Source organism: Oryza brachyantha, chromosome 3 (assembly GCF_000231095.2).
Source record: "Oryza brachyantha chromosome 3, ObraRS2, whole genome shotgun sequence".
Classification (NCBI taxonomy): domain Eukaryota; kingdom Viridiplantae; phylum Streptophyta; class Magnoliopsida; order Poales; family Poaceae; genus Oryza; species Oryza brachyantha.
In genome coordinates this window covers 26757596-26778755 of record NC_023165.2, presented here as the reverse complement: position 1 = coordinate 26778755, position 21160 = coordinate 26757596, and the positions used below count along the sequence as shown (strand labels likewise).

The 21160-nt window shown below is 40.8% G+C and overlaps 3 protein-coding genes across 3 annotated transcripts; all 3 read left to right on the top strand.

Moving 5' to 3' along the window:
* The first annotated feature begins 3575 nt into the window (after positions 1-3575).
* LOC102699850 (CCR4-NOT transcription complex subunit 9-like) lies at positions 3576-8815 on the top strand. Its single transcript, XM_040522485.1, has 9 exons — positions 3576-3859; positions 6102-6173; positions 6260-6349; positions 6560-6602; positions 6902-7008; positions 7340-7435; positions 7907-8097; positions 8198-8267; positions 8392-8815. The coding sequence occupies exons 1-9, from the start codon at positions 3647-3649 to the stop codon at positions 8497-8499; spliced, it is 990 nt and encodes a 329-aa protein (XP_040378419.1). The 5' UTR covers positions 3576-3646; the 3' UTR covers positions 8500-8815.
* An 848-nt stretch (positions 8816-9663) lies between these two features.
* On the top strand, positions 9664-12995 carry LOC102699575 (ferredoxin--NADP reductase, root isozyme, chloroplastic). Its single transcript, XM_006650623.3, has 6 exons — positions 9664-9803; positions 9926-9982; positions 10301-10636; positions 11003-11222; positions 12046-12286; positions 12500-12995. The coding sequence occupies exons 1-6, from the start codon at positions 9780-9782 to the stop codon at positions 12756-12758; spliced, it is 1137 nt and encodes a 378-aa protein (XP_006650686.1). The 5' UTR covers positions 9664-9779; the 3' UTR covers positions 12759-12995.
* Positions 12996-14779: 1784 nt separating this feature from the next.
* On the top strand, positions 14780-19171 carry LOC102712981 (WPP domain-associated protein-like). The gene is made up of 6 exons (XM_006651821.3): positions 14780-15152; positions 15626-17547; positions 17832-17958; positions 18401-18502; positions 18681-18778; positions 19080-19171. The coding sequence occupies exons 1-5, from the start codon at positions 15135-15137 to the stop codon at positions 18759-18761; spliced, it is 2250 nt and encodes a 749-aa protein (XP_006651884.2). The 5' UTR covers positions 14780-15134; the 3' UTR covers positions 18762-18778; positions 19080-19171.
* The last annotated feature ends 1989 nt before the right edge of the window (positions 19172-21160 follow it).

Below are 21160 nucleotides of genomic sequence, written 5' to 3'. Positions count from 1 at the left end.
GGTTGCTGCTCCATCTGATATGATTCAGTCTAACGCATATACAGCAAGCCTGTGATATCCATATCGAAAATACAGTATCTTTCAATCAGCTATTGGCAGACGATGCTTTCCCTGTACACGCCAAGTGAATCAGAAAATGGCATGTCACTGTAACACATCGCGATGAGATATCAATATACTAACTCCATTTCATATTGTCCATTTCATATTGTAAGACTTTTTAGCCTCGTCTAAATTCATCAATTGATGAATATATATAATTTATATATATGTCTAGATTCATCAGTATCCATATAAATATAGGTAAAACTAAAACGTCTTACATTGTGAAACGGAAAGAGGGTCAGATAATGTCAACATTGTAGAGATCAAACAGAGATTTCTCAACATTGTAATGATCACCACACAATTTAGCAAAACAGATCATGCAAGCTCAAACATCACTCATGAGCAGCTTCAGCTACCAGTTTCTGGCAACAGCGTGGCACAGGTAGTGAAAACTCAATAAATCTCAAATCTCTGGTAATTTGACCATGACAGCACTAGAAACAAAATCCTCATTCGACAAATTCAGTCTTTCTTTCACAATAAATAAGCTCCAGGACTTGACAAATTTAAACTTTGGCTAGAAGCATCTTAAAAACTCCAGATACTGGAGGACTGTCTCCAGTGTGACTTGACATATTCCTGCACTGTGTTAAAGGCTTAAAGCCTTCTGATTCCTCACCATAGTCCTGGCTGGAGGAAAGCATTCCCAAATGTTAGGTTTTTTTATAACCAGAATGAGATTCTTCTTTTTACAACGACGGAATCGACTCTTTACCTTCACGACAACACATGAACAGCTCACTACCTTTCTCGAATATAAGAAGTGGAAGTTCATGAGAACCAAGATATTCCACCTTTACAATAAAGAATCGCAAACTAACCATCAATGAGAAGTCGAGAACAAATTGTATGCACTGAGACTTAAGCAGCCGGTTAATTAGCTAAGAAATGAACGATGCTACAGTTAGCAGATGTGCATACATATGTAGATGCAACCAAATTCACACTTATGCTGGTGAGTGGTGATTAGGAGGTAAAATGTTGGGAATAAGAAGAGTAAGCATTATGCACAAACCCCAGCCCACTCTCCAAGAGTTTTTGCCCTAGATCAGGGGTACACGCAAGGTTTACATTCTCCATCATACTGATACAACCAAGACCACTACACGGTAGATAAACATTGCTTGATATCAAGGTTTACATTCTCCATCACACTGATGCTAACTACTGCTAGCATATATTTCTCTAAACTAAAGAAGAACCAAACGATCGCATCGTATCCATACCCTCTCTCTACACGCCTGGTCAATCCCCAGAACGTTACACTACACCAGAACACAACATAGCAGAATTCCACGGGGTATTCCAGAGCTACAAAAGTAGAAACTTTCAGGATGATTGTTTGGCTTATTATAGAAAAAAGTCAAACAACATATTTACAAATAAAAAAAATTATGAATAAAAAAATTATATATGTGTTCTTATTGATCTAAAAACTAAGGCTGAAAAATAAACTATAGCGAAAAAACATAAAAATCTATTTAAAATTTAAGATCAAAAATTTAATTTTAACTTATAAGTATAAGTATAAGTGAAAAGATAGGCTATTGACAGATACTTACGCCTGCCTCCTCAAGCTCCAAACACCAAATGAGATTTCAAGCGTGTAGAGTTCTGGAACAACAGAGAAAAGACTGAACTTTAAGCGATTAGAGTTATTTCCTCAGTTTTTAAAACAGTTTCTATATAGAAATTCACAATCTTAGATTTTTTTCTTTGTAGTAAATAATTTTATCGTCTATTAACTATAAAAAAGTAATCCTTTTCAGTCTAGGATGAACACAACCTTACGGTTAGGGAAAGGGAGGAGATCAGCTGGGCCTCATCTCTCGAGCTGAAGATATCATGGGCCTTTCTACTCTTCGCCCCGTTTGGTACTTACTAAATTGTGGCCTTTCCATGTGTAATATTCTCTTTAGGAAAGTTAGTTTGAGCCCCATGTTTTTGTGTAGAGAAAGAAAAGAACTGCTGAGATCAAGGATGAAAATGAAAAAAAACTTGTAACTGAAATTAATTAAAACATTAGTATGTTTAGAAAACCCTAATTTTTGAAGTTTGTCTTATAACCCCCATATTTTGATGATTTTAAAGTTTGAAAAGAAACCCTAATTTCCTTGGAAAGTTTAGCATCCTTTAAATAGCATTACCCAAACAACAAGCAAATTAGATCAGGATGGTGCAATGATGTTCAATATTAAAAAACATGTTTTTATATATGGTAACAAAACAAAGTAAATGTACATCTTCTTCTAGTTGATTGATTTTAAAATGATAGTAGTTGTTTTAGAAACTTGTGTAACTGACTTAGGCCATGTTGGGTAGTTGGTTTGGGGGGGAAAACATGACAACATATTAGTATATGATTAATTAATTATTAATTATAAAGATATAACAAAATAGATTAATCTGAATTTTTAAAACAACTTTCATATATAACTTTTTTTAAAAATATATTGTTTAGCCATTTAAAAAGCGTGCATGCGAAAAAAGGGAATACGTGTTAGTAGTATGAGTCGCCGAACGCGGCCTTAGTTGGTCTATGAGGGTATATACGATGAATTAGATTTGCCTAAAATCCTACCATGTTGGATTTGTATGGATATGGAAAAAATAGATCGAAGAGAGTAAGTAGTGATATGCTATTTTTTTCACCCACCGTAGAGGACATTCATGCGTTATCGATAAGGATGGATCTAGAAAATAAGATAATAGTACGTGCTCAATATGCACTTCTTCGATCTTAAAAACAACTTCAACTCTTTTTCCTATGGACCTATGTCATCTGGTAGCGGAGCCAGTAACCCCCTAGCCTCCATGGTAGATATGCCACTAGTTACCGACAATGACTTCTCATTTGCAGCGAAGCAACCTTGTATGCCCCATATTCTCAGGTAGATTATATAATGTGCATACCTAAACAACATGGGTGTATGCAACCCAATGAAGAAAGAGGGGATTGATTATCTTCTTACTTCGTGAGCCCCTTACTCTTCTTTTCCTTATTTTTTCCTCACATCCCTCTTATTTTTCAGAGGGATCTAGCGGTTAGGGAGTTTGAGCTCCACAACATTCATGCTGAATCTATCCATGCCTAAAAAACCCATGAAATATATGTACAACTATGTACTGTGTATTAATAATTATGTGTGCTCTAAGCTACAATAAAATCTATTTTTACAACTTGTTTTTAGAATAATTCAGGGATCTTTCCTATTTTTTCAATATAATTAAACTTTGTGCCACTAAGATTACAAAATACAAAAGCAAATTATTCTTAAGGCTATACTCCGTATAAGCCAGTAGGCCACAGCGAAAAGGTGCCTAACAAGCATGTCTTTGAGCCAAACACCTCGTAGCAATATTTTTCTTTACGATTTTTAGAATTTTCTAAAAAAAATACACTCTTCAAGCACTAAAGCAACAAGTAGGGTGTAATTAGCAAAAACGTCTGGCTCCTTCAAACAAATTTTCCTGTGCTAATTTCTCATTTTTAGGGTACTCCTCTCTCTCTCCACTCCACCGCCGCCGTCTCCGCGAGATGGCGAATCTGCCGCCGTCCCTCTCCATCGGCGCCGCCTCCTTCGCCGCGCCCTCGCCGCCCCCGCCGTCGCCCGGCGCGTCGTCGTCGTCGTCGTCGGCCCCCGGGGCCGCCGCCGCCGCCAAGGACCGGAAGATGGCGTCCGCGGAGCAGCTCGTGCTCGACCTCTGCGACCCCGAGCTGCGGGAGAACGCCCTCCTCGACCTCTCCAAGGTTCCCCCTCCCGCCACCCGCCTCGTCGGGAAATGCTATTCGTCTCTCTCGCATCGCCGCCTCCGCCGCGGAAAATTCTGATCTTTTCCTCTCTCTCTCTCTCTCTCTCCCGATCGATCGCTCTGGCGCGAGAGGTTTTATGGTGAGATTTGGGGAATCTGTACGTGCCATGTGGCGGGATCCGAAAGTTGCAGCCTTTGTGATGTAATGCTCTGTCTAGGCAAAAGTAGATTGGCGCTTGATGCTACGATGCTACTAGTCTGTTCTGAACGTAGATCGGCTCACATAGCCATTAATCTAGGAGTAAATAGCTTGCTCCATGTACTGTTTGATCGGTGTTTGGTGTAGAAAAAAAAACTGTACTTTCCTCCTTCTACGGAGGTCGGAGGATGCTTCTCTGGGATTTCGTTGTTTGCAGAGGTGAGCAACTAGTTTAATTCTGCCTGCCCATATCTGGTAATGAAGAGAATCTAGGGATTTTCTGCAGTCCTTTGGTTAATTTTAGTTAGGTAAATCATTAATCATATAACCCTTCTTTGTAATCGAGGATTAGCATTTTGGTTCAATGTCTATGCTATGATGTATTTGTTCTGATAATAGCTCCTGGTTGCAAAAGTGAAAATTAGCTCCAGAGGGCATTCTCAGCTTGCGATTTTGTGTTTTTGCTGGATTACTTAATTTGTTTTAGTTTTGATTGTTCTGATTAAAATGGACAATGCTGTTTGTCGTATTCTATATTCTGTTAGGATTCAACCGCCGAAGGCACAGCCTGGAATTTATTGGGAGTTCTAAATAATATAAGACCAACAAAAGCTGCATTTATAAATCGGAACCACCATGCCCTATAATTTTGTCATTTAATATTGATTAGTTACGTAGTCACTAGATATTTTCCATGTCACTATAGCATGAGCATAAAGAGAGCCGATTATACGAACCACTAACATAAACTGCTTCTTTTTTGCTTAAGGAAAGTCGAAACATTAATAGTAGGCAGAGTTGGACTATAAAAGTGCATTCGTCGCCCCGTTGCATGCGTAACCACCCCCACCCTTGAGAAATCGAGAAAAACCGAGCAGTTCATTAAAAAAAAAATCTGTTGGATCCCGTCCTCAGTCTTTTGGCCATCCAGCCTATTCCCATATGGCCCGTTGCAATGCACGGACATGTTACTACTAATATGTGAAATATGAAGTTGCTTGTTTTGCTTTTGTTTGAAGTCATAGGCAACAAATCTAGAACACAGCATTTTTTTAATTAATTTGACAATTATAACAACGAAAAGCTGAATACCAATGTTTTCAGAGCTGCTGAGCAGTTAAAAATTTGACTTGTTCATTTTTTTTGCCACCATGTCATCTTCGTGCCAAATCTTGTTCTTGGTGGCATGAGACCTTGGTGTTCCAACAGCCTTGCATTCAGATCCTGGGCCAGCCTCCAGTTTAATGGTTTTATCAGATATCCTTGCTCCCTAGTCTTTTTTAGCTCATGGGTTTACCTTCCATATCACCAAAAAAGTTGGCCTGCAGGGAGTGGGTTGTACGGATTGGTCCAAGAGCCCACTGTTTCCGACATGATACCATGCAGATGTAAAAGGGCCGTGGCCCAAGTAAAATGGTGAAGTCCACAACTCCACGTGGTGCATTGATCAGTGCTACCTGGAAACCCAGGCCCAAAACTTGCCAAATCGGACACCCTGAATCCGAGTCAGATTCCTACAACTATGTCTGATTCTGACCAGTACCTCACATGTGCGAAAACCCAAATCCGAGTCAGACCCTGACAAACTTATTTTTGCCGGGTCGGCCTAGGGTAGGCCAACCAAATTTTCTTAAGATTGAGAATATTTACATATCCGACAAACTTATCCTTGTCTAGGACTGCAGGCAAAGCTTTCCTGAAATGAATCCTTGCAGCCTATGAGTATGAAGATTTTCTTGGGACATAGGATGGTGAATGGAATTTTCAACCTGTTTCACCCTAGACGAGATAATGAAAGCAGTAACTCAATCTGGTTTCATTTATGAATTTAGACGTAATCCTTATTATGAAGACTGTCATGGTACTACTACTGTACTTCTTGAAGATTCTCCTATCTGGTAGTTTATTAGTTTTTTCCGCTTTGCAGTTCAGCAGAAATTCGTAAATCATTGTTGGTTTATCGTCATGCAGTCACGCCTGGCCATTTTGGAAATAGGGATTTCCTTGTCTAACTATTTTCATGGATTTTCCCTCCTTCCAGAAGCGAGAGATTTTTCAGGATCTTGCTCCACTCCTATGGCATTCCTATGGAACAATTGCTGCACTACTCCAGGTATGAATTTTGGCTCTTGCGAAATGAAATTCATCAAGTCTTCCATGGTTTTCTCATTCAGTCTATTTGTGGCTTGGAACATGCAGGAGATTGTATCAATCTATCCATCACTTTCACCCCCAACATTATCGCCAGGGGCATCAAACCGTGTCTGCAATGCACTTGCACTTCTTCAGGTACATGTTTACATGAGAAAGAAACCTCCTCTTATGACAGTGAGAAACCTCTACTTAGACTGGTGCCTCATGATGGGATGAGAAAATGCCATTTCTGTAGCATGTTGCAATACATAAAAGGGAGATGGTGTAAAGTGCTATCAGTTTAGCATCCCTAATTGATATAATACGACATGTTGCTTTCTGAACTTCAGTGTGTTTTTATTGCAGTGTGTTGCATCACACAGTGACACGAGGATTCCTTTCTTGACTGGTAATGAGTACTGCCATTTTAATTGCAATTATTAAATATTTTCTATGATGATACTCATTGTTCAAGAATCTTTCCGCTCTTGCCCAATATTTTTATCATACATTCTTACTCACAGTATTAATAATGCTGACAGCATCTAGTTAGTTTCAGCTGTGAGCAATATAGAAAAGCCTACTTATGGGCTATGGCAGTCCTAATACTGAAAAATTTCATATCATTGTTTGTTTCTACGTGGCTATACACCTCAGATTGGTTATTGTGAGTAGCCTTTTTCCTCTCTTGATTTTCCTTCTTTGCAGCTCACATTCCACTGTATCTGTACCCTTTCTTGAATACTACTAGCAAGACAAGGCCTTTTGAATACTTGAGGCTTACCAGCTTGGGTGTGATTGGTGCACTTGTGAAGGTAATTGCAAGCCAGAACTTTATGAAAATTATGATATGGGTGTTACTTGTGTGGAAGCAATGAAGCATAGGTTTTTAAGATTGAACCAATTGTTGATTCACTAAGGGTTCGTTTGGTTCAAGGGTAAGGTTGGATGAGATATGGCGATCCATGCTTTGTTAGATATGATAATACAATTGGGTGGATAGGATGAGCCAATTCTTTGTTTGGTTGAATGTATATGGTGGATGGAATGAAAATAATAAATTATTAATCCATAAGAAAAATATTTATTATCACTAATCCTACAATAATTAATATTAAATACTGTTCTGTTTTGCAATATATGCAGGTTGATGATTCTGAAGTCATTGGGTTTCTGCTGCAAACTGAAATAATTCCTCTCTGTCTGCGTACTATGGAGATGGGTAGTGAACTTTCAAAAACGGTTGGTAGCTACCTATCTCAACCCTTTCTATCTTGTTATTCCTTCTCTGTTTTTAGCTCTTGACAACACATTAGCATGTTCCTTGGTATGCTTTACTATTCTAGCCCAAAATTACATGGAGTGAAACTCTTCTCAGTTCTACCCTTTATCTCTATAAGACTATAGTGCCAGATTATTTTGCACTATATGTAACTGAAGGCATGTTGGAACCTGATATTACAATGGTCATGAACCATGATAGTTGGCTTCTGTAGTTCGCATCCTTTTTTGTTTGGCTTGATTTTACAGGGAAGTATATTTTTATGTTTTGACAGTTTTCTAAGTTGCTACACGGGAATGTCATAAAAAGGAAAACAAAAATTCGTTCTTGAACAATGTTGCACTTGTACCTGTTAGCATTAAACTCTACAAATCTATCAAATCTGGATTTATTCTGTCAATTTTGCTAATTCAATGAAGGTATAATTGCAGGTTGCCACCTTTATTGTTCAAAAGATTCTGCTTGATGACGTTGGGCTTCGCTACATATGTGCTACCGCTGAACGTTTCTTTGCCGTAGCCAGTGTTCTGTCACAGATGGTTCAGGCACTTGCCGAACAACCTTCTCCAAGACTACTGAAGCACATAATTCGTTGTTACCTTAGGCTGTCAGAAAACAGCAGGTTCATTATATTTTCTATACAGATTACAAAATGCAGAACCTGTCAATATTTAAATCTGAAATTGGTCTGTAGCCGCCTGTAATTCTTCTCATCTTTGCAGGGCATGTACAGCCCTCAACAGTTGCCTCCCCACCGCGCTGAAAGATGGGACCCTCAACAACTTCCTTCAGGTGTGTCCCAACTCGCAACTCATGAAATTACCACTTATCGTCGCTTTACCACAACAATTTACACTATAATTTACACAGCAAGTTTCAATTGATTACTGATTCTAGCTTCATATTACGTGCGCAGGATGATCATGTCACAAGGCGATGGCTCCAGCAGCTGCTGCACAACATGACTATGGCTGGCATGGGAGGAGCTCCTCATGGGGGCCTGGATCACATCATGGGGATGTGATTATCTGAACGAAGCTGGCTGTACCAACTCATGCAGGATAGCAACTCATCATCTGTCTGAAGTCAGAACTAGTCCATCTGTAGGTAGCCTAGCATTCTAGCAAAAAGATTATACTTTTAGTTTTTACCTTTAAAAAGACAATGGCTGATGGCCATTGAAGGATACGAAATATGTTGGTTGTAGTTAAAGGTACTGCTTGCTATCCTGTGATGCTGTAAAAATGCAACAGACATGAGGAGCTCTTTGCACAAGTGCTCTCAGCTTTTGGTGAACATTCCAAAATGTAGAAACAAAGGTAAAAACAGCACAAGCTTTACATGGTTCTCATCTGTGGTGTTGCATGACCCGATTACATTTTCTCATTACATTTGGTGAGCATAGTAGGCCATAAATTTGCCAGTTTTTGTTTTTTTTCCCCTGTAAATTTGCAGTGTGATCATTAACATGGCTAACTGCTGCAAGAGCAAGCCTCTAGGTTCTAGCCCTTTGATAACGTAGGTTTTTTTTTTCCACTGTCCTTAGAAAAGTTCTTTTTTCTTTGGCCAAGATTAACACATTTTGCAGGAAAATGCCTTTGCATGCACCTGCTAACTTATTCACCGTTGGATCAAATTATGATATAGTACTAATATACAAGTTGTATGTGTAGCATTCATCTGGCTTGGGTAGCTCCATGGGTTACATGCATGCATCTCTCTAGAGACATGGTGACCCTTGATGGCACCACAAGGCCATTTTATTAGCTGCAGGGAGCCACAGCCACCATTCTACTGGTCAAGCAGCCAGGCAACCCTCTGCTGCTTCCTCCAGCTAACCAAAATCCCCTAATCAACATCTCAAAAATCAAAAGGATCACTTGCAAAATTTATTCCTATTTTTCTATTTTGCAAACAAACATACTACTCGAACAACAACACTAATAATATTTTTACAATATTCTCTAATGGCACTTTTATAGTAACAATTATTCAAATTGGTACTAAATTTACCATTACCCCAAATAAAAAGAACACACAAAATCTTTCAAGCCCAAACCCCAAAAGAACAACACAGGAAAGCATCTGATTAGCACCAAACTTACCAACCCCAAGAGCGCCCGGGCTAATCACGCAATTAGCAGGTAAAGTAAGCAGCAGCAGCCTCTGCTTAAGTCGTCCCTTCCGCCACCTCAAGAGCTCAGCTTACTCCTCCCGACTTCTCTCTATAAACCCGCCTCCTCTCCGTACTCCTACAGATCAAAAGACCCCCCTTTTTCTTCCTTTCCTTCCTCGTGATCGGCCATGGCGACCGCCGTCGCGTCCCAGGTGCGCGCCATCCTCGGCGGGCTCCCCCCCGCCCCGTTTTTTTTTTTTTGGATCACCCGCTTTTCGCGCTGTGCGGTGGCCTGAGTTCCTCGCGTTCTTGTGGTTGTGTCTGAACTGAACAGGTGCCTGTCTCTGCGCCCGCCGGCTCGGATTGCCGCGTGAGGAGTTCTGGGATCCAGGTGCGTGTTTCGGTGTCTCCCGATGGTAAATCTTGCTCCTTTTTGGGTGGGTTCTTGGGGTGGAATCCTGTGTGATTCCGCGGCCTCTGAATAATTGAATTGGTCAATATATCAAATAAATCTCAGATTGGTTCAGTAGTGAGCGCTATCAAGAGCTAGGAAACCGCCGTGCTATTGCTGTCTCGTGTTGTCTCGATGTGCAAATTGATCATCAGGGTTCAGGGTTTTTGCTTCAGTAAGGATGTGAGTCATGAACTCGTGGCGTTCTTGAATGGCCGGTGCTAAACTGTGCTGGATTTTTCCTGTGTGGTTCTTCAGGTTACCAACAGTGTTAGCTTTGGCAGCAAATCATGGATTGGTGCCGCATTGGCGTGGGAGAGCAAGGCGGCACGACCGAGGCATGTGAACAAGGTGCACTGCATGTCAGTTCAGCAAGCGAGCAAAGGCAAAGTTGCTGTTAAGCCTCTTGATTTGGAGAGTGCTAAGGAGCCGCCGCTCAACACATTCAAACCAAAGGAGCCTTACACCGCTACAATTGTCTCGGTTGAGAGGATCGTAGGCCCCAAGGCGCCAGGAGAGACATGCCACATTGTCATTGATCATGGTGGCAATATGCCTTACTGGGAGGGGCAAAGTTATGGCATTATTCCTCCAGTAAGTAATTCATGTTCTTGATCATTTTCCCTTTTTTTAAGAGAGAATATTATACTTGTGCTTTATTGGTTTCGGAGTCCACAGTCTATTTATCTCAACAGATACCAAACAATAGTCTTGACGACACTATTAGTTAGGAGCTTACAAAGAGAAAGCTAATCAGTGCCGTAGTATATTAGGTTTAAACCTGGAAGCATTTGTTTTCAGTTTCTGTTCAATGGCTTAAAATTGCAAACCTAGGTGAGAAAACTTGCTGTTAATAGAAGATTGAGATGTATACACATTATACAGTTCCAATGGCGTGTCCATGGCATCATCTTCTTCACTTTTCTCTAAATCCTGTGCAATTTTGCCTGTTACTGTTAGGGGGAGAACCCGAAGAAGCCTGGTGCGCCACATAATGTCCGTCTTTATTCAATTGCATCTACAAGGTATGGAGATTCATTCGATGGAAGGACCACTAGTTTGTGTGTGCGCCGTGCTGTTTATTATGATCCTGAAACTGGCAAGGAGGACCCCTCAAAAAATGGTGTCTGCAGTAACTTCCTATGTAATTCAAAACCAGGGGACAAGGTTCAAGTGACAGGTTAGATGCTTTCTTTCATCTTAAGATGAATATAAATTAAAGGCTTTCTAAGTTTCCTACGAAGTCCTGTTAACTCCAAGTGGAGCAAAAGTAGTTCTTAGTTATGTTTTTCCTTGAAACCCACCTTTGGTATACTATCTATTTCAGAGTTTGTACGTACTTTACAGTTTACAGTATCATTTATATGTACACAACACAAAGTTTAAGATGAAAATTAAGGGGGAGAAGAAAAGAACTCTGCTTCGAGTGCATTAAGAGAAGTTAGTTCTAATGAAGTTATAAAATTAATCTTAAACACTGACCACCATGACAAGCAATCAGCAAATCAACAAATAACGGCTTTCTGCAGCAAAGGTTCCAAGAATCACTCTTCTCTAATATGATCATGCCCCTGCCATGATATATGGTTATCCTGTCTTGCTCTTTTCCTTTCTTACTAAGGTTTGCAGTGCTTTCTAGTTTATGTCTTTTTTAAAATGAGCCTTTAGTGCCCCAGCATACAGTACTAGATCTTTTTTGTTTTCTTTTTCACCCTATTTTTCCTGCTTCCTAGGCATATCTTAGACATGAATCTTCTTTTAGTCCTTTATTGTTAGTAGGATCGTTCTTCTATATCTGCTTCCTAGGCATATCTTAGACATGAATCTTCTTTTAGTCCTTTATTGTTAGTAGGATTGTTCTTCTATATCTGCTTCCTAGGCATATCTTAGACATGAATCTTCTTTTAGTCCTTTATTGTTAGTAGGATTGTTCTTCTATATGAACTTTGTGGCGCATGATGTATGACAAGTATCTCACAACGATTTTTCCTTCTGAACACCAGGTCCATCAGGCAAAATAATGCTCCTGCCTGAGGAAGACCCAAATGCGACTCATATCATGATAGCTACTGGCACAGGTGTTGCTCCATACCGTGGCTACCTACGCCGTATGTTTATGGAAGATGTTCCGAAGTACAAATTTGGTGGCTTAGCCTGGCTCTTCCTGGGTGTGGCTAACACTGACAGCCTTCTCTATGACGAAGAGTTCACAAGCTATCTTAAGCAGTATCCAGACAATTTCAGGTTGCTAGACATCATCTGTCTTAACTCCTTTAATTATAAGTACTATATGCATACTTGGCTGAAAAAGTGCCACAATATGAACATAGATGCCTCTGTCAGCTGATGCCATCATAGAATTATTGGGCTTTGACTTCTGAGAGCACCACATAAATGAAAGATTTTATGTTAAGTTCATTTGTACATATTGCTAAACGACCCATGTTGAATCTCTAGGTATGACAAAGCACTAAGCAGGGAGCAGAAAAACAAGAGCGGAGGCAAGATGTATGTTCAGGACAAGATTGAGGAGTACAGTGATGAGATCTTCAAGCTTTTGGATGGCGGCGCGCACATCTACTTCTGTGGTTTGAAGGGGATGATGCCAGGGATTCAGGATACCCTCAAGAAAGTTGCTGAGCAGAGAGGGGAGAGCTGGGAGCAGAAGCTATCTCAGCTCAAGAAGAACAAGCAATGGCATGTCGAGGTTTACTAGGATCTGATTGTTCTGGGATTATGACTGTCACGCATGATCTGATGATTCTTGTAGGGGTGGTGTAAAATCATCTTTTTCCTTTTCCTGAATATGAATCATAGCATCACCCATGTAATTCATAAGCTTCTGGCATCACATGGTGAACGAAATGAAGCATGGAACTTTTACCTGTTACGAATCTTACGATTGCAGCAGGAACCTTTGCTATCGACCATACCGTAAGGTATTTTGTCTGAAGCTGAACTTTAGGTACCTGTCATGGTCTATGCATATAAACTGATTGGATATTGTTGATTCAAGTCATTAATATAATCCCCTAAAGATCACTGAAACATGCTCTGCTCTTGGAACAGTCCTAGTAACTTTTTGAGCCAATATATCTCTCAAAAGCACAACCTTTTATTTTCGGTCTAAACAAACCCAGAAGTTCAGATGCTAGCATTTTATCTGATCTCACTACGTCTGAGCGAGTTTTTCTTTTCAATACCTGCATTTGTTGCTGAGCTTGCTCTTGCCCCATTCCGAGTTCTGACCATTGAAGATCATCGTTTGCCATCAGCAGCCACATTTTTGTAGTTATGAATGGCGTTATTCAGATCATGCTGAGGCCATATAAATCGCTGTGGTACAAAATATACGATTCTGAACTACTCTTGCGCTTTATGACACGCACATGCTTTGTCCTGTATACAGTAGATTACATGACCTGTTTTCTGTTTATTTCACCTAACGCCACCACAAACGTTAACATGCCTCAGCATAATCTCGACACGACCTAACATCTGACGCTATAGAAGGCCTCCTTGGAATTTTTACGGAAACTTTAGAGAAAATAAAGTAATTCCTGTAATATATATATATATATATATATATATATATATATATATATATAAGATTCACATTTGAAAGTATTTTTTTATAATTGTACTTTTGCGTCACATACGTGGTATATAATAGAGTAATCTTTAGTCAAATTCTTATTTTAACAAAATAAAATATGTCATATATTTTAAAATGGAGGAGCAATATATAGTAGAGATCCGTTGCCATTGCCCGCTTGCTACCCCTTCGTCCAAAATATATAAATGATCTCTCTATATTTAGAAATATTAAGGATAAGAATAAACTACAAGCATGCGCTTTATTAAATAAATGTTGGTTGGGATGAGAATATAGCATAGGGATGTGTTCAAAGAAATTTAAATGTGAATTAATATATATGACGACTAGTATTACAAAACAATTTTATATTTATGAAACTAATCCTTAGAATCCCATGTATATATAGATGGAGAGAGTATTATTGGGGGATTGTTTGGTATTTTTAGAGAAAAAAATCAAACGTTATATTTATAGACGAAAAATAATTTTTGAATAAAACTTTTTTATATGTATTTCTAGTGATCTAAAACCAAATACCGTAAAATAAGCTATGATGAAAAACTCTAAAATCAAGGAAAATTAACTTTTTGCTACTCTTACGAGTAATTAAAACAGATTTGTTACTCGTTGTCTATGGCATATGTGCTCTCATGAGTCTATGACATGTGGAACCAGTGACAAATATGTTATCATCACTCGTCTTTAGTGGCAAAAAATTAAATGTCCCCCAAAATCAATTTAAAATTTTAATTTTTATCTTATAAGTATAAACATAAAAAAGGGAAAATTGTAAAGATGTCATTATAATTTTGTAAAATTAGATATATGCTATTCTGACTCACATATCATTATTTATGCGGATCTTATATGTCATTGAGATACCGATAACATATCTCTAACTTTAAATTAAAAAAAAAAAAGACTATGCTGTGTTCATCGCTATCTTGGTGCAGCGAGCCCACTCCCACGGCCCCACCGTCCACCACCTCCGACGACGTCACCCGCTCTGTCCCGCGCGGCCAAGCCCTTGGACGATTCCAACCGCGGCCACGTCATCAGTCCCTGACCTGGCGGCGCGCGCGGCCGCGTTCCATTCGCCGTCTCCCTAACCACTCCCACCCCCGCCTTCCTCTTCTCCTCCGTCGCAATAACTGCCGCCATCCCCGTCGCCGTCGCCGTCGCCGTCATCGTCGCCGTCGCCGTCGTCCCCCAGGGGCCGCACTGAGCGCGGCGGCTTATCCCTCTGGCCTTTTGGGTGTCTCTTCCGCCGCGTAGGTACGAGAGTGACTTTTGGTTGGGACTTGGGAAGTTCATCAGTTACCAGGTGGTGTAAACCGAAGCCCTCGATAGCGGCGAGGCTCGCGGGGATGGGAGGAGCCGCTCCTGGTTGCGCTGTCTCCGGGGAGGGAGTCGCTGGAAGGAGGTAGAGAAGCCAGCCCAGGCTCCCAGCTACTGCCTACTTGGTGGCGGCGGCGGCGGGAGTCGTCGGATGCCATGGAGGCCGTCCAGCCCGTAAGCGATTTCCGTCTCTTCTCCTCCTGAGTCCTGCGTGCTGTGATCGCGGCTGATACGTTGGTTGCCTTTTCCTCTTCTGCTTGATTATGGCGAGGGAGCTGGTTCGTCGGCTGCTTTATTTTTCTCCATTTTCTAGGTTTTCTTTTGTTGAATTCTCTCCAACGATTTCTTAGTTCGTACTTCGTACTATACTAGTACTATCGAATGAATCATCTCCGAATTGAGATTTGTTTTGGAAATATTCAGGATTTCATTGTGCGCTTCGTTACATGTTCGATGATCAGTAGTTTCCTAGCTGATCAGAATTCAAGCTCATGTGTGATGCCAGTATATTTATGCAATCATTTTTTTCTTTCAAAAAAGGCTAAGCTTTGCCTTATTATGATCGGGAATCAATCCTGTCTAATTTAATCTCAAGGTTGAATTCGGTATCTACTTGCATCATCAGACTAAGTGCGAAAATGGTGCAGGTGTTGACTGACAGACTGAACCCGTTGCTCCACAAACCAGCTTTCCCAGCCGGCGTTGTGCAGCAGCCTCGAGACCATGGCGACAGCGTTCCGGGCTTGTACAGTGGGTCTTTCCTTGAAACGAGGGGCAGGCTTAGCAGCGGATCAATAACATCTGAAGATTCACCGGCGCTGACGCCGAGATGGTTGTCCATCAAGTCCAACTCCAGCTCTGACAACTGCTTTGAAGGATCCAAAAGAGTGGTATCGTGGTCCGACAGGCACGTTTTCGATGCAGAATTCATGGATTTGATGAAACAGGAAGTTGATAGCCAGCTTGATAGGCTCAAGGGGGATGTGACAGGCTTGGAAAACTATGCATTGCCAGATAATGGATATATAATTGGTACACACCTGGGCATGTCTCTTGATGTGATGCTGATTGAGATTGATGAGAGGTTCAACGCCTTGAAGTTACTGCTGGCCGCTGTGTTCCGGCAGGCTAGGGAGATGGCCAGCTCGTCGGTTTCTGATCTCCAGTTGGAGCATGAGTTGCAATTGGAGATCATCAACATCACAATAGGAGAATTCATTGGTGGCCTGCAAGAGGAGATGGAAAGAAAGCTGTATGAGCAAATTTCCATGACAAACTCCATGAGTAAGAATTGGCAGGATGCCATAACTCAATTTGCCAGCATACGCGATGATCTGGGTGCTCTTTCTAAGCTATTATTTCCTTCACTGCAAGAATCACATATTGCTCATAGTAAGCACGAAAATTCAGGCAGCAGGAGTAATAGATGGAAATACAACTTCTTTGGAAAGAAAAACAAGGAGGATCATTCATCTCGTGCTGAGGAAAACAAGAGTTTCAGGAAACAGAAGTCCATAGTTGTCTCGGAAAAATCTGATTTCCGGCATCTGAATGGTATGAGTACAGAGGAAATCATAAGTTATTTCAAGACTGAAATGAGCAAATTGAAGAGGATGCATGAATTGGACTTGCAGGAAAAGACAGAAGAGCTCTTCAAATTCAAACGGGAGAAGGGATTGCTTGCTCTTAAAAATGATGTGGAATTTGAGCCATTAAGAAAGAAAATTCCACAGATCATTTCGAGAATGGACCAAATCATTTCGAAGAACATAAAGATGCCTTCACTGTGCATGACTCACGATGGACTGGACGAAAGATGCATATCAGCAAAAAGAATCGATTCATTATATTATGAAAACCAGCATCTTAGAGGTTTGCTTGCAGATAATATGAAGGATGTCAAGGAATTATCATCTCAGCTATCTGAAGCCAGTAGAGAAATGTCTCGTCAGTTGTTGTCAGAAGATGATCTCCAGAGACAAATTGACAAAATTAAAGAAGAATATGAGGACCTCCGAATTGAAACTGATGTTAGGGATGGAGTATACCAAACTGTTACAAGAAAAATGCTTGATGATTCTATGAACAGCATGCATGATGCTGCAACAAATTTTGATGCAGAACTTATATCACTTGAAGCTGTGATATATGAAAAGGAGAAGGCCTTGTGTTCATCAAATGAAAAAAATCGAATGTTACAAGAAAAAATAACAGAATTAGAGCAATGTTCGATCCAAGATAACCAGAAAGATCCAGAAGTCATCAAACAAGAGAGTACAGAGATTATTTTGCGTGATATAGAGGTGGCTTCCCACATTTCACCAAGAATATCACAAGAGACTCTCAAGCAAGATCTGCAATATGATGAACTTGTCAAACTGAACTCAAGTTTAGAAATTGCTACAGCTGCATTGAAGGAAGTTGAAAAGAAAAATATCGATTATAATGGCATTTTCACAAAAAATGAGCAAGAGAAGCAACTCGAGTGCATTTTAATATCTATTATGAAGTTGTCAAAGGAATTTGTTGAGATTGAGCAAAAATTGTCAGTAGAAAGAAGTGCAAGCAGGTTTGTCCATCTTCCTTTTGATTTGCTTATCAGTAATTTTATCGACATACTACTACTTAAAAACACGAAGCTAATTTAGCGTATCAAATAGATGGTTTTGTTCTAGTTTTCATGAAAGTATCTTTAATTCATTTGTAGGGTTGATTTAAAAGTGTATACGTTATTCCTTGTGAAATCTGCAGCTTGGCTCTTACCAAAACCTGACCTGCAACTTCTGCTGTCCCTTTTTTCTCTCTTTCAGAATATGCTCCATTATAACTTGGTGTGATTATTGCTTCTTTCAGGTCAGAGGATTTGAGTGATCATTGCAACCACATGGTCAGACAAGCCGTTGTACTAACAAAAATAGGCCTCTGGTACAAACAAGTGCTAGAAACAAGACGTTCTGAGCTCCAAAAAGCTGAAGCCAAGGTACTTTTCTGTTTTTGCCTGTCCGGTTTCTATGCTTCACCTTTGCAAAGCAGAAAAAAAATTTAAGCACAAATCAAGGGTGGATTCTAACTTCTTCTGTTTCGAGAGCTTGATTATTTGTGCAAATACCATCGAAGGGATTAAGCATGGAAGCACTCTTTAGTCTCATATTCTTCCTCTGGGAGTCTTGCACATGTAGTGGGTTTCTTCTTGACATACTGATATATAAATACGGCCCATGGCTCATTTAGTAAGGGAAAACACCTCATATCCAGATGTCCTATCATGATCCAACACCCCTCCCCCTAATCTCGACTAGTACCTTTTTTTCTTCACACCGATTACTTCATGGAATAATTAAGCTCTATTGGACTGCAAAAGCATGTGATGTGTCGTTATAAATTCAAAGAGACAGCCTTGAAATATTTCCTATGTGGTTCAGGTTGTCATTTTGGGCGACAAGGTTAATGCGCATTTAAACCTTCTTGAGAAGATATATGTAACTCTTGATCGCTACTCTCCTACATTACAGCAATATCCCGGGGTAAGTATTGCATGTCCTGATATTATGCTGCTTAGGTACTCAGCATGTTGAAATTATACATTCGATCTCTTGTTACGTCTATGCCCTCAGTTGAAGAGAGTTTGCATATGCTTGCATCCATGTATCCTGCAATGATCAGTGTGAACAACTGAATGTAATACGGGTGCTATGTATGCAGTTGCTAGATGCTTTCCTGAAGACATGCAAGCTTGTGGCAGGTTTGAGAAGTAACCAGAACAAAGATGACATAGCAACATAAATAGGAGGGGAAATTAGGTGAGAACCCTTACTACAAAGAAACGTTTTCAAATAATACTACCTTCGTCTCAAAATATTTAAACCTATTACTGGATGCATATTCTTGTAAAAGGTTTAAATTTTGAGGCGGAGGTAGTATAATCTTAATTAATTTATTTATTTTTACCTTGCGTAACTTGCCATCCTTGCAATTTTGTCATCAGCTCCAAATTTTCGATTTTATGTACCGTATCATTTTATAATATATAGTTTAATGGTCATTTAGGAATTGTGGTTGATTTGCCGGTGGTAACTAGTCTATTGAATATAAACAATGCAGGCATGCTTAGGAGTTAGGAGGCCCAACTGCCAGTGCCAGGAGGGTACAACTCTCAACTCCAGTTCATGTGCATAACCAATTTGCCATGTGACTATAGTTGTAGATGAAGTGGAGCATTCTTTCGGTCTGAGTAATCGATATCCTAGGATATTGCTGTATATTTCGAAGCAGCTGTAGCAGCACTTACTTTCTGATCTGCAGTTATATATACACGTCCAGAAAATAGGTCCATGTAGTGATGTATTATAGGTCATGCCAACATGGGTACAATTGGTTATCCAGGTGCCCATTTTATACTGCAAATGATCAACTCAGGAACACATCCTATACAGAATAATCATCAGCAGGTGACCTGCTAGATTACATTGTGCCAGACTGTGCCAGTCTTTGGATAGACAATATAGGTGCATCTTTATTTAGTCAGCAGCCTTGAGTGTGGACGGCCTCCAACAGACTGTCTCTGAAACATGGCTGAAGGAGGTAAACAGTGAAGATCCATACATCATCCTGTACGTGAAGTTGGCTAGACTCGCCAAGGCCCTACGCAGCTGGGGGCAGAGGAAAATAAGTTCCATCAGGCAGCAGTTATAGATAGCTCATGAGATAATTTACCAGCTGGATGTGGCGCAAGAGAACCGACGGCTGACAACACTTGAGCGCCGTCTCCGAGCAGCTTGTAAGGGGAGATGCTTGGCTCTAGCATCCCTAGAAAGAATCAGATGGCGCCAGCGTGCAAAGGTGACGGCGCTGCAATGCGGGGCAAAACTTCCTCCGCATGAAAACGCTGTCAAGACGACGGAAGCTTTACATACCCAGGCTAGAATTTAATGATGAGATTGCTACTACACAAGGGGACATGGAGGAATTGGCAAGAAACTATTTTCAGCAAGCGCTTGGGAGCACAACAAGACAGGGAAGATCACTGAACCTGAATGAGCTTGGTACAAAGGCAGCAAGCTTGCAAGAGTTGGAATCTGAATTTAGTGAAGATGAAGTGTGGTCGGTAATCAAGGAGATGCCCAATGAGAAGTCTCCAGGACCGGATGGCTTCACCGGCAGTTTCTATCAATCTTGCTGGAGTTGCATCAAACGAGAGGTGTTGGCTGCACTCAACAAATTCTATCAAGGCAACGCCCGAAATCTACATATGCTCAACACGGCCATCATAACCTTGCTGCCAAAAAAAGAGGGACCGATGCTAATAAAAGATTATAGGCCAATCAGTTTAGTGCATAGCTTCTCTAAGCTAGTGTCCAAAGTAATGGCTATGAGGTTGGCAAAACGGATGAGTGAGCTAACCTCTTGGTCACAGACGGCCTTTATCCGGGGGAGATCCATCCGTGAGAATTTCATCTGTGTCAGAGGACTGGCACTGAAAATTCATAAAGGAAGAAGAAATATGATTCTCCTCAAGCTGGACATAACAAAGGCGTTTGACTCAGTCTCCTGGCCTTTCCTTATCGAGATGTTAAGACACCGTGGTTTTGGTCAAAGGTGGCGAGATTGGGTGTCGGCACTCCTTTTGACAGCAGAAACAACAGTCAAAATCAATGGCTCTGAATGCCTCCCGTTCAAACCAACAAGAGGGCTAAGACAAGGCGACCCCCTTTCACCCCTTCTGTTTGTGCTCGTAATGAATGTGCTACACGACATGCTAGCCAAAGCCACACACAGTGGCATTTTGTCGGTGGTCGACAGGAACATGCAAGGTCCGGCAGTCTCCCTTTATGTAGATGATGTTGTGCTTTTCTTTCCCCCGACTGAGGAAGACACAGTGGCAATAAAAGAGATTCTCATGGCTTTCGGGGAGGCAACAGGGCTAACACCAAATCTAGCAAAAAGCTCGATCTCCCCGATCAGATGCGAAGTTGGAGAAGCAGAAAGGGTGGCAAGCCGTCTGCAATGCAGAATTCAAGAATTCCCAATTACATACCTGGGATTGCCGCTATCTCTGAGAAAATTGACAAAAAATGATTTGCAGCCAACCTTGGACAGATTCGCCAAAAAAGTAAGTGGTTGGAAGCCAAAGCTCCTATCCACAGGTGACCGCCTCACGCTCATCAACTCGGTGCTCATGGCCC

Bases quoted from the DNA above. Each gene is read 5' to 3' on its own strand.
- LOC102712981 (XM_006651821.3), top strand. The intron at 17,548-17,831 runs GTTTGTCCATCT...TGCTTCTTTCAG, and splicing joins GTAGAAAGAAGTGCAAGCAG to GTCAGAGGATTTGAGTGATC. The intron at 18,503-18,680 runs GTAAGTATTGCA...CTATGTATGCAG, and splicing joins CATTACAGCAATATCCCGGG to TTGCTAGATGCTTTCCTGAA.
- LOC102699575 (XM_006650623.3), top strand. From the start codon at position 9,780: ATGGCGACCGCCGTCGCGTCCCAG. The intron at 9,983-10,300 runs GTGCGTGTTTCG...GTGGTTCTTCAG, and splicing joins TGAGGAGTTCTGGGATCCAG to GTTACCAACAGTGTTAGCTT. The intron at 10,637-11,002 runs GTAAGTAATTCA...TGTTACTGTTAG, and splicing joins GTTATGGCATTATTCCTCCA to GGGGAGAACCCGAAGAAGCC.
- LOC102699850 (XM_040522485.1), top strand. From the start codon at position 3,647: ATGGCGAATCTGCCGCCGTCCCTCTCCATCGGCGCCGCCTCCTTCGCC. The intron at 6,603-6,901 runs GTAATGAGTACT...CCTTCTTTGCAG, and splicing joins GAGGATTCCTTTCTTGACTG to CTCACATTCCACTGTATCTG. The intron at 8,098-8,197 runs GTTCATTATATT...TCATCTTTGCAG, and splicing joins AGGCTGTCAGAAAACAGCAG to GGCATGTACAGCCCTCAACA.